General features: G+C 44.1%; 1 protein-coding gene across 1 annotated transcript in view; it reads left to right on the top strand.

Annotated features, from left to right (window-relative positions):
- Positions 1 to 6932, top strand: part of ASPSCR1 (ASPSCR1 tether for SLC2A4, UBX domain containing) — a 68724-nt gene extending 61792 nt beyond the window's left edge. Inside the window, exons 13-16 of the mRNA XM_040435558.1 lie at positions 3674 to 3725; positions 6299 to 6368; positions 6448 to 6620; positions 6696 to 6932. Coding sequence (XP_040291492.1) covers positions 3674 to 3725; positions 6299 to 6368; positions 6448 to 6620; positions 6696 to 6706 — 306 coding nt within the window. The 3' untranslated portion in view covers positions 6707 to 6932. The remainder of the gene's footprint in view (positions 1 to 3673; positions 3726 to 6298; positions 6369 to 6447; positions 6621 to 6695) is intronic.
- Positions 6933 to 12960: the final 6028 nt, after the last annotated feature.

The following is a 12960-nucleotide window of genomic DNA, read 5'->3' as shown; positions in this document are numbered from 1 at the left end:
TGTACCAAATATTAACACTGATTTTCTCAGGTGTTCAAATACTTATGTTCGGCAGTGCAAGACAAATAAATTCTTTAAAAATCATACAATGGGATTTCCTGTTTTTTATTTTTTTATTTTGTCTCTTAGAGTGGGAATGCACCTACAATGTGAATTTCAGACCCCTCTATGATTTCTAAGTGGGAGAACTTGCAAAATCGCAGGGTGTCCAAAAGAGAATGAGGAGGGTGCAGAAGCGGAAGGCTGAGTGAGCCACTCAACCAACTCTGGTGCGTCCTTCGACGTAATCGCACGCACCTTCTCCAACTTCCAACTTAGGCTTCGGCCTGGTGCACGGTGCACGATATCTCAGCAGAACCGCACACAACTGCTGCACAATACAAATGCACTATAATATACATTCTATGTTAGAAGGTATATTATAGGTATATTACACCCCTGCCTCAATCATTTTTTTTTTGGGGGGGCAACAGGTATATCACACCAGTTGCAATTCATTATTCCAATAGCGTTTGTCCGTCTATCTAGCTGCAGTATCTCAGCAGAACCGCACACAACTTCTGCACAATACAAATGCACTATAATATACTTTCTATGTTAGAAAGTTTATTATAAGTATATCACACCCCTCTGTATGTCATACCAATCAATAGCACACCTATACCAGTCCTTTAAAAGGACTTTTTGTTGGCCATATTAGCTAGCGTTTGGTGTCCCTAACAGTCTGTCCCTGCTCCACACAGCAACCTCTCCCTACACTGGCAAAACACTGAATGTAAAATGGCGGCTAGATCGGGTTTATTTATAAGGTAGGGGGTATGTCCATGTGCAGAAAGGTCCCAATTGGCTGTCCTGTCCTACCTGATGGATGTGTCATGGGTCAAAGTTAGGCACAATGCAAAAGAATATGGCGCCAGCGGACATCGCCATATGTTCGCCGATGAACGAGCAAAGTTCCCCGCAAGACGACCGCAGGGCGAACCGCAAGGCCATCTCTATTCATAACACGGGGCTCCACTGACTATATTTTTTCTTACATCTTTTTTTCTCTCTCATTTACTTGCATTTATGTACTTTCACCTTTGCATATGTTTTATGCCCTTCCTCAGCGAGTACATGTTATTTTGGGGATAATAAAAAGATTTTCCAATCCATTTTCTATATTTCCTCACGGTCGTTAAGAACTCTGCTTGCTGACATTACGCAAGGGTGGGCAACCTGCACCACTCCAGCTGTTGTGAAACTACAATTCCGAGCATGCTCCATTTATTTTTATGAGCGTTCCGAGAAGAGCAGAGCAAGTATGCATGTTGGGAGTTGTAGTTTCACAACTGATGGAGTGCTGCAGGTTGCCCATCCACGAATAGGATTCAACCTTTATTTTTCACCTTCTGTGGAAAGTCTGGTGCTGGTCATGTGATGACACGTGGGAGCACGGCCGGAGATGACTGCTCTGATAATTGAGCTGTGCATGTGTGTCCCCGTCACATGACCTAGACAGATTTTTGTCCCCCTAGGAGAAAACAGTAAAGGCTTCTATTGACTGACTGCAAGCAGAGATCTTGTGCCAGACTGCATAGGGACACACCCCTGTGACAAGGGGATCGGTAGCGCTCAGTTAACATTTTATTTCCAGTAGGAATAAAAGAAGAATTGTACAATGCAGAGGTATAGGTAAAGTTCCACTAAAATTATTATTTCATGAAATACAAGTAGATGCTAAAACTGCAGCACAGGGGAGAAGGAAGCAGTCTCTCCCTCCCCCCTGTGCTGTACCTGAGTGGTTAACTGTCTCTGATCACAGCTCCCTGTTATAGAGGTCGGGTGCCCGCTATGCGATTCTGCTGCCGGCACCCGCCTCCTGTATCTGTATTAAACGTTAATAGTCTTCATTGGTGGCGCAGTGGCCACAGGGGTCCCCTCCGCCCTCTTCATTCGTGGTGCAGTGGCAGTTCTGATCGGTGCTCCGATCGGTTACCATGGCAGCCAGGACGCTACTGAAGCCCTGGCTGCCATGGTAATCTCTCTGCTGCTGTGTGTACTATGCCCAGGGCAGCAGGGAGAGTGTGAGGATGTCTGAAAAGTCCAAACTATTAAAATGTAAAAAAATAAATCTATGCGGTGAACACCTTAACAAAAAAAATCAAAAACTGCGTGATACGCCATTTTTTTTGTCACCTTGTTCCCCCCAAAAATAGGATTGGACTTTTCGATTATGGGCCGGACATTCCATAAAATTCTGAATGCACGCAGCTTTTTGGGGGTTTTATTTTTTTCGCATGGTATCGAGTATACTTTTTTATGGTATCGAAATCGAATTAAAATTTTGGTATCCTGACAACCCTAGTGCTGTCCACATCCATGCGGCCACCCTGCATGTCCTGTTCTTCATTTTGCAGACAAAAATAGCCAGTTCTAATGAAGGGAGAGAGGAAAATCAGGTACGCACATGGACGGTATCCAGATTTTGCAGATCCGTGGTTTGTGGACCGCAAAACAGATATGGCGGTTTATATTAATGAATTATCCTCAGGATAGGTCATCAATATCAGAGACAGTTTCCAGGCGTTTTTTGCGCCCTGGGCATTTTTTAACAATCACAGCATGTGTTGAATGTGGCTTTTTTTCAGGTGTTTTACCATAGACTTATCTACAGAAAAAAAAACTGAAAAAATAATTAAAATGTGTGGCAAAAAAATAAATAAAAAAAGCCACCTCAATAAACCTTGTAAAAAAAATTCATAAATCTAATTTCATTAAAGGGTTTGTGCAGGCCATATATATTAATGACCTATCCTTAGGTCATCACAATCAGATCGGCGGAGGTCCGACACCTGTGACCCCACCGATCAGCTGTTTGTAGGGTAAGCGACGCTCCATGCGTGCGCTGCTTCTTCTTCTTAATTACACTGCCGGTCGTCTCGGAAACGCAGTGTAATTACAAGTACTTGCTTCATTCACCTGAGTGGAGTAAGTACTTGTAATTACACTACACCGCTGCTGCAAGGAAAAATGAAATTAAATTTATGCATTTTATACAAGATTTTTTGAGGTGGCTTTTTTTATCCACACATTTTACTTTTTTTTTTTTTAAATGCTTGAAAAAAAAAAAAACATACCCAATGCATGCTGTGATTTGTTAAAAACCCAAAGGGAGCAAAAAACACCTGGAAATTGTCTTGAAGCACTACTAAGCAAAAACATAGTCTTGTAGGAATCCAGCAGCATCATTGACTGGGAGGGTTTCCCTCATATACTTGATCTCCCTCCACACACTTACATATGAAGATCATGGCTTCATAGTCGTGTTCTGTATCGGATCCACGTCTATAGATCCGTCGCCTAGTGGGGTCAAGATTTTCCTTCTGATTGGGTGATGCTTCATCTTATCATATGTTATTCTTACACTTTGCACATATGTATGAGTAATTTGGGGGCTGCAACCACATAAAGCCCCAATGAGTTGCTCCAGTTTAACCAGTTCAGGGTCTCACCTGATTCAGTGGGCAAACTGGATATTAATCCTGATGATGACCCACGGAGTGTGCTTGCCTACGGCTGTATAACATGGCAGGATGTCTTTTTCTGTATATTTCGATGTATTAGATTTGCAGGTTACATACTGTATTTTATGTATATACTGGTGTAAGTTCTTTTGTCTTCTGCACCCCAGGCCCAGCTTTTTCCTGCCGCTGTCATACATTTTGGCTCAACGGAACAAAGAGGTAAGGTCTGACGGAATATCAGTCTTAGCCATCATGATGCAGGGGTTGTGGTAGTGCACCCCTTACTGTCACAAGACATGTCCTCAGTAACGTAATCAGAGGACTCCATCCCACAAGACTGCTATGCTGTGGGATGATGACCTCCTCCTCACATCTTAACACTGCAGCTATCTCATCTAGTGTAACACACACGAGTGAACGAGTCACTGCTTACCCAAAATCGCCTCCTGAAACCATGAATAAATGTAAATTGCATCACTGCTATACTTAAGGTATAAAGGTTAGAAGCTCTCTGTGCACATTTTTTGATCAAAACTGTGTCGGGCCCATCCACCAGCGGCTAGGTGGCTTCCAGTTGACGGGACCTACACCATCAGCCTTCCAACTCCTGGGCTTTTGGCCTATAAAATTCAGGGCAACGTAGCCTCCAGCTATGCGATACTCTGATTAGAAGCCCTGGGAAGGTAGACTGGAGTGCACAATATATACAGATAGCTGCCTCCCATAAGATGGTACAGGATATTTCCTGCAATTAGTACTCTCTTTTGACTGCAAGGTACCTATAGATGAAGGAAGATGGCCATAGAGGGTGTCCTCACTGAAATAACAAGCCAGGGAGCCACTGTACCTGCTAGATGACCATCAGGATCCAGTTTGGTGTGCGTTGTTTGCTAATGATCAGGGCCCCCTCCGCTGATTGGTGAGTGCAGTCATGGGGCCACATGCACAGCAGCTTAGTATGAAAGTTTACATGATCTCTAGAGCAAAAGGGCCATGCTCCTCATCATTCAGGGGGTGTACCTGCTGGCCTACTTCAGTTTGGGCATATGTATCTGCAGGACAGCTGACATTGTGGCTGAATACAACCTAAGGCCTCATGCACACGGCCATGCCGTTTTTTGCGGTCCGTGGATCGGCAAAAAACGGAAGCCGCCCATGTTGCCTTCCGCAATTTACGGAACGGGCACTGGCAATGTAAATTCTTGACCGCAAAGCGCGGACAAGAATAGGACATGTTATATTTTTTTAACGGGGCCGCGGAACGGAGCCACGGATGAGGACAGCATAGGGAATGCTGTCCGCATCTTTTGCGGCCCCATTGAAGTGAATGGGTCCACATCCGAGCCGCCAAAAGGGCGGCTCGAATGCGGACTCAAACAACGGTCGTGTGCATGAGGCCTAAATGAGAATACAGGAGGAATGTGCAAGACCATAGATGGCCAGGCAGGGCATTGCTTACTTCTAATGGATGCCTAAATGAGAATTTCCATTCTTAGACATTTATGGTATATCTGCAGGATATGCTGTGAATGTCTGATAGGTGCTGGTCCCAGCAGTGGGACCCATGTTTATCTCCAAAATGGGGATCACACACCTCCCTCCTGCCACATCTAGGCCAAGCATGAATTGATAGGTGGCTGCACATGAGCCTGGTTCTCTCCGTTAACTTCTATGGGAATTCGTGTGCTCGGCTGTTTTCGAGAGCCACGGACATGCATGGCCACCTATCCATTCATTCTTGGCTGAGAAATTGCAATCACCGGACACATCACCAGGCAAGGCGAGTACCCCTGTTCTGGAGATAGATAGGACCTACATTTATCAGACATTTTTGGCATATCCTATTAATATGCCATAAATGGCTAACTTTGGAAAATTCCTGTAAGTGTATTTAGTCTTAGTAGTTCCTATGCGACTAAAGTGAAGCAACTTTACAGATAGTCTTGATTACAAAGTCCTCCTCATTTGTGTCTGCGGCTCATTTTAGTGTGCCAGGTGTCCACTTTTAGAAAATGTACATCGATCAATTATAACATTAAAACCATAGGCCTAATATTGTGTAGACCCCCTCCTGTTGCTAAAATAACTTACCCATCAATGCACAGACCCTACAAAAACTATGAAGGTGTTTTGCGTTATCTGGCATCACGATACTGGCAGTATTGTAAGTTGTCGGGTACGGCCTCCGTGGTTTGGACTTAATCGGATTGAGATGTAAGGAATTTAGAGGCCGTGTTCCTGACTCTCTCCACGTGCATCAGTAACCTTCGGTTCTCAAGGCTCTGGTTCACCACTTGGACTACCTAAGGCAGGTACTAACCACTGCTGTGGAACAACCTATAAGATCTACCGTTTCGGATATGCTCTGACATCACAATTTGACCCTGGCCATTGTTCCAGCTACCAGTGCATCGATTTCAATAAGTGAATGTTCACTCATATATCCCACCCCATGACAGGAGCCAATGTCACGAGATATCGGTGAACTTCAGTGCACCTATCAGTGGTTTTAATGCTGTGGCCGATGGTTGTATGGGTACGCGGGTATAATATGATTTTTTATTTTATAACTCAAGTTTTATTTATGTCAAAAGTATGAAAATTGTCCCCGCAGTGAAGGGGTTAAATAGTATGTCGGGGCAAGTGAGGAGTCTACAGGGACCCAGTAAGATGTGAATTGTCACCGACTCCTAAGAATCTAACGCTCCATATAAATTCACATCACAAGATGGCGCTGCCCATAAATAACAGTATATTTTAACCTGTACGCACTTTCCTCCCCATTTCTACAGAACATTTCCTGCGGCATGCCTTGGTGAATAAACCAACGTCTCCTTCCCAAGCAGATCTCATAGTCGCCAGGTAACAGAGGCCCTAAATTAAAATAGTAAAGCACGACGTGCTGCTGACCACATGTGCTCAGAGATTCTACCTCCCGCAGGGCCATGCCACGTGTCCCGGCTGTGTCTGCAGCACCTGTGATGGAGGAGCATCCGGAGGTCAGCGCAGCGCACAGAGCACCAGAGAATTATGAGGAGCAGTGTGGGATCCCTGATTCTCATCAGCAAGTTCAAAAGGATGAGGGCAAAGTACCCAAGTGGCTGAAGCTACCAGGTAATGAGCGCACGTGGCTGAGCCAGCCTCTACACACGTCCATGTGCTAATCACTGACGCTTCTTGTTTCCTTAGGAAAGAAGTGAGAGATGTTCCTCTTTAAGGGAGCCTGTTGGAGGCACTAAGATGTCTGGTTACCAGTTATGTGGTGTTCTTTCTGGATTTTGGATTGATTGATGATAGAACTTTGTAAGTTGAACTTCTACTGATGTGAATTGAAACCCCACGCGTTTCACACATTACTTCAGTGGTGCTCAAGTAGCTAGCTACGCACAGGAAAAGTTGTTTGCATCATTAAACTGATTCCATTAAAACGTCTTTTTTTTTTTTCTTTCTTGCTGCGCCTTTTTCCCTTATTTCTATGTTCCACACAACCTTAACCTAACACGCAGCGTGAATCCGGCAAGTTTAACATTGAGTAAAGCGTGACGAGTCTCCTGTAGATTGATGGTAATGTTCTCTAAGTGGAAAAAATAATGTTTAATGGATGAACATGTCCCTTTTGGAAGAAGCTGTTTTCTAACTGCCTCGGATAATGATCCAAAATGATGCCTCCAACAGCACAACATGGCCTTGTGCTAACGATGCAGGAGACTACTTAATATGTCCAAAGGCCTTTGAAGTCAGCTCCTTGGCTCTGATCTCTTTCCACTTCACCATATTGACTTTGCTAATTACTCATCCTCCGACAACAAGGAACCCGAGCTGAAAAGGTCCTTTTTACCTAGAGTTTGTCTGCACTCCCCGTTTCCTCCACCCTGTGCTTTCCTTGGCTGGTGCTTTTCCTGGGTTGAAATTGTCCTTTGTTGGCACAGCTTCCCCAGTGAGGTTGCGTCTGAGCCACACATGAGATGCCAGAGCTGATAAAAGGGACAATCCTTGGCATTTATAACCAGCAGGGAATAAAATGCCCTCAGTGTTTTTCCTCATAATCTTTTGCGTCACCCCCTTTCTACAACTACACAATTTTCTTTCCTCTGACGCAGCATGGAAAAACACACCGGCGTCCATAACAACCCTCCCCTGGTTTTTGTGTTAATTGTGACTGCTCCAACACCCCAAGTGCATGTGGAAAGTTCGTTAAAGGCCTGCACCTTTCCATTGGTGCCTGTCACTACTCCCCTCCCTACACACACAGCTTAATATCAATTGACCAAGCTTCAAAGCAACACCTGTCTTTGTCTTCAGTCAGGGAATGTTTTCCTTCATGCCTAATGACTTCCAAATGCTCGGAGCGGAGGGGGTGGGCTGACTGGTGGAGTTAAAGAGGAGCTATAGTTTTAGCAGACGCAAAGGGGACGGCTTGGCGTTTGGAGACGGATTGAGTTTAAAGAGAATATAGGGGATGTTTTAGAAAACGTTCTGGGGGCGCGCTGGACAGAGAGGAGTCACACTGTCTGAAGGACTCGGTCTGTTTTCGGAAGTGTTTCTCAAGATGCTGATGAAAAAGGTTTTTGTTTCCCAATTTGCTCCATAAAATTCTTTGAAGAGTAGCCAAAATTGCAAAATGACGAGCAGTATGTCCTAGGAGATGAGATAAGCGATTTTGTGATCCGGCTGCAGATTCATCAGGGGAGAATAAATCCATGTGGTTAGATTGTGTCTTTCTGAGCTCCTTGTGGAAGTGTGAGCTGCGGGGACAGCCAACGCAGAGCTGAAAAATAAGACCGTCATCCTCTCCTATCGAGTTAAGATCTGGGACATTCTGTACGGCCACCATTAGGCTTCACATTGAAGTAAATTTACTACGTACATAGCCTTACACCTCCAATAAGGCCTCATGCACACAACCGTATGTATTTTGCGGTCTGCAAAAAACACGGATGACGTCCGTGTGCATTCCGTATTTTACTGAACAGCTGGCCCCTAATAGAACAGTACTTCCCTTGTCCGCAATGCGGACAATAATAGGACATGTTCTATTTTTTTGCGGAACGGAAATACAGACATACGGAAACTGAATGCACACGGAGTAACTTCTGTTTCTTTTTGTGGACCCATTGAAATGAATGGTTCCGCAAAAAAACTGAACGGAAACAAAATAGTTTCGTGTGCATGAGGCCTAAGGGTTCTCGCTCCTAAATGCAAAACTGATCTAGCCAGGCAGCACTGTGAGAAAGCTGGATGATCACCTTTGTCAGAGCTGAAATAGCAAGAGGAAAGGCACTTTATGTACCATTGCTTTGCATAAAATCTCTGGCTTTGTTGGCCCAGATTCCCAGAGGAGGTTGTGTCTGAGCCATGTGAAATGCATGGGGTGAATGGGCTTTTGTAAAATTGGTATTCTATAGTGCAAATTTTCGTTGCAGAATCTGCCGGACAAGGAAAAGATATTAATGACCTATGCTTAAGATAAGTAATCAATATCAGATCTGCGGGGGTCTGAGATCCAGGACCCCTGCCGATTAGCTGTTAGAAGAGTCCAGCGCTTCGTGAGCACCACAACCTTTTCTTAGGCTAGTGACATCACCATACATCAGTCACATGGTCTAGTTACAGCTCAGCCCCAATACCAAGCAAAGCCGCTATACAATGAACGGCGCGGTGCTTGGAAAGCTGCCTGCACCTCTAACCAAAGCTCCAGTGAGCACGGCGGCTCCCTGAAACACATGATCGGTGGGGGTGACAGGACTCGGACCCCCTGAGGATAGGTCATCATTATCTTTTCCTCTAAGGTTTTTCTTGTATCTGGTACAAACAAAAAAAAGTATCATCTGGCTATACACATTAATATTGACTGAACCCACCAGGACCTGATTCTCCTCTGGGGAGAAAGAAAGGTCAGGCTTGTTTAATTTCCACATTTCCATTACTTTTATGATCACTGGAGGGAATAAAGTTTCTACTTGTGGATTTGGCATAAGACATTTTCCAAGCTAGGCAATGCTCCCTGAGAAGTAAGGTATGCAAAGTAGCAATTCTCCTCCAGGGAAAGTGTGGCTGGTGCCACCTATTGAGGTAGCTGTCCTATTAGCCAATGATTGACTTTTTATATTAGGCCTTGCACATGACTAAGGATATAAGCAAAACCTGAGTCTACTCCAATTGGAAAGAGACACAGTCGCAGACAGCTGTTTCTGGTTTTTTATCACTCATCAGTGTGATAAGACACCACCAGCTAAAACATCTAGTCTTCAAGATTTTGGAGACATGTGAATTCTTGCCCATTCATCCAGAAGTGGTCAGGGTTGAGGTCAGACACGGATGGTTGGGTGAGAGCTGGTTCGCATTCTCCATTCTAGTTCATCCTATAGGTGTTGGATTGGATTGAGGTCAGTGGTCATTGCGGCCAGTTATGTTCTACATTACTCACCCAACTATGCCTTTATGGAACAGAAAAGTACCTTCCCCAAGCTTGAGGCATACAATTGTCCAAAATATCTTGGTCTGCTGACGCATGGAGATTTCCCTTCAGGGGTAAAGGCCAACCCTAGAAAAACAACCTTATAGCATCATCCCTTCCCCACCAAACAGCTGGCACAATCCAGGTAACGTTTTTCCTGGCATTCATCAAACCCAGATTCATCCATCAGACTGCCAGATAGAGAAGTATGATTTAACATCACATGTTTTCACTGCTCCGGAGTTCAGTGGTGCTGTGCTTTACACCACTCCATCCAACACTTGGCATTGTACTTAGTAATGCCAGGCTTGCAGGCATCTGCTTGGCCATGGAAACCCATTCCCTTGTGCCGATTTTAATGCCAGGTTTGGACTCTGCCGTTATGGAGTCAGCAGAGCGTTGGTGACTTTTATGCACCTCAACACTCGGCGACACTGCTATGTAACTTTACATGGTTTCCACTTCATAATTTGCTGTGGTTCCTTTAACTTTACAATAACGCCGCTCACAGGTGATGGTGAAATATCTAGGAGGGATAGATATTGGTGGCATTTTATTACAGGATCACACTGGGATTCAGTGAGCGCTTTAGAACGACTCATTCGGTCACAAATGTCTGTAAAGGTGATTGCATGGCTAGGGGCTGGATTTTATACACCTGTGGCAATGGGGCTGCATGAAACACCTGAAGTCACTGATTAAGAGCTGCGTCCCAATACTTTTCTCCATATAGTGTATATCATCTTAAGGCCTCTTTCATGCGAGCATTACAGATTCTCTGTGTCTCAGTGTCTGTTCAAGAAAAAAACTGATGGTTTAGCACGCAAGTTCAGTCCGTTTTGTCCGCGATTGCGTTCAGTGCTTGTTTTTTTTCCCACATGGGTGCAATCAGTTTTTAATGCGTTTTTTACACACGTGAAGAAAAAAAAAAACAAACAATCTCCAAGCAACCATCAGTGAAAAACGCTTTGCATCCGGATCCAATGCATTTTTCACAGAAGCCCCGTTTACTTCTATGGGACCAGGGTTTCGTGAGAAAACGCAGAATATAGAACATGCTGCGATTTTCACGTAGCGCAGAGGATGCGTGAAAAACAACGCTCATGTACACAGACCCATAGAAATGACTGGGTCAATTCACGCATTGCTCCCGTACGGAAAAGTCGCTCGTCTGAAAGAGGCCTAATTGTTCTATAAATTCGCGTAGGTTTGGCGATCAGCTTGGCTTCCCTCCACTGTCATACAAGGATACTGATCCCACGCTGTCATAATGGAGCACTTTTGAACATCTCTCTGCACCAGATAGATAACCGCTACATTTTTCATACTTCTTTCTGGCTATGAACGGTGGGCGGATGTGAAAAGTGCATAAAAATGTCACTGGTTGCATCCATCTCAGATATACACCAGTCATAACACTGACCATTGAAGTGAAGGAGACTTGATTTCCTCATGCCAAGGGGTTAGGATATATTAAGCAGCACGTGAAGTCAGGAAAAATGGGCAAGTAGAAGGATCTGAGCGACTCTTAGGCTTTTAAGGTTCGCAAAAACAGGGTCCGTAGGTCCGTGATCCGTTTTTTCATCCGTGGGTCTTCCTTGATTTTTGGAGGATCCACGGACATGAAAAGTGAAAAAAAAAACTAAGTCAAGTTTGCATTGAAAATGATAGGAAAAACGGATGCGGATGAATATCTTGTGTGCATCCGTGATTTCTCACGGACCCATTGACTTGAATGGGTCCGTGAAAAAAATAGGACAGGTCATATTTTTTTCACGGACGCGGAAGCCAAACGGTGCACTTTCCGATTTTTCCACGGACCCATTGAAAGTCAATGGGTCCGCAAAAAAAAACGGAACAACGGCTGCGGATGCACACAACGGTCGTGTGCATGAGGCCTTACAAACGCCAATTTATGATGGCTAGACGACTGAGTCACAGCATGTCCAAAAACAGCAGGACTTGTGGGGTGCTCCCAGCATGCACTGGTTAGTAGCTACCCAAAGTAGGTTAGGTTCACATTTCTTTTTCCGTTCTTCTAATCAGTCAGAAGAACAGGGGGGGGAAAAAAAAAACTGATTTGTTACTTCCATTAAACTCATATGGTCCAATCCAACAGAAGATCTACTGTGGTATAAATTGCTGAAAACCTTGCATTTTCCCACCTAGTACACTTTAGGTTTTAATGGTGTGGCTGGTTAGTGATCTGCACCATTTCATTTTTGTCAGTTTTTCCTAAACTGTCAGTATGTGGAATTTTTTATTTTTTTTTCTCCTCCACAGTCCTATTACAATGTGGATGTTATTAGCCGAGAAAGGCCTGATAATGGCAATGGCTTTCTGCTGAAAAGAACACAAAAATTCAATGGGTCATAATGACATTTGTATCTTTTCCAACAGAAATCTGGTATTTGCTGCAGGCACAGATAATTAACAAAGTAGAAACACAACTTAATAAAAGAATAAAAAATAAAAAAATTCCAGCTCAAGTTACATATTAATATGATGCCTTTGAGATGACATGAACTTCCGCTTCATTTCAGAGGATGCCATTTTCAGGTGTACTGACGGCCGCTCTCATGCTCCACAGGTTCTCAATATAATGGTGGCCGAACCAGGATTATTTTCTTTTTTCTCTATTTATGCCCACAGCAACCAAGGAGTCAGTTTTTTTTTTTTTTGTAACATGTAGGGGCAGTGGTACTAACCATTTTTGTAATATACTTTAATTACCGAAATCGTACATTTCTATTAGAAAAATAGCTTTAAAGTGGCCCATTTTGTGCCTTCACACCATCCCCTTGTCTTCGGTTTAGGCCTCATGCACACGACCGTTGTTTTATTCCGTGTCCGTTGTTCCTTTTTTTTTTCTGCGGACCCATTGACTTTCAATGGGTCTGTTGAAAACTCAGCTAATGCACAGTTTGTCATCCGCGTCCATGGTTCCAGTCCGTCAAAAAAATATAACCTGTCCTATTTTCGCGGAAAAAGGTTTGC

This window comes from Bufo bufo, chromosome 6, assembly GCF_905171765.1.
Source record: "Bufo bufo chromosome 6, aBufBuf1.1, whole genome shotgun sequence".
In the NCBI taxonomy this organism is placed as follows: domain Eukaryota; kingdom Metazoa; phylum Chordata; class Amphibia; order Anura; family Bufonidae; genus Bufo; species Bufo bufo.
Note: the sequence above shows the minus strand (reverse complement) of the source record. Positions and strands in the feature narration are given on the sequence as shown.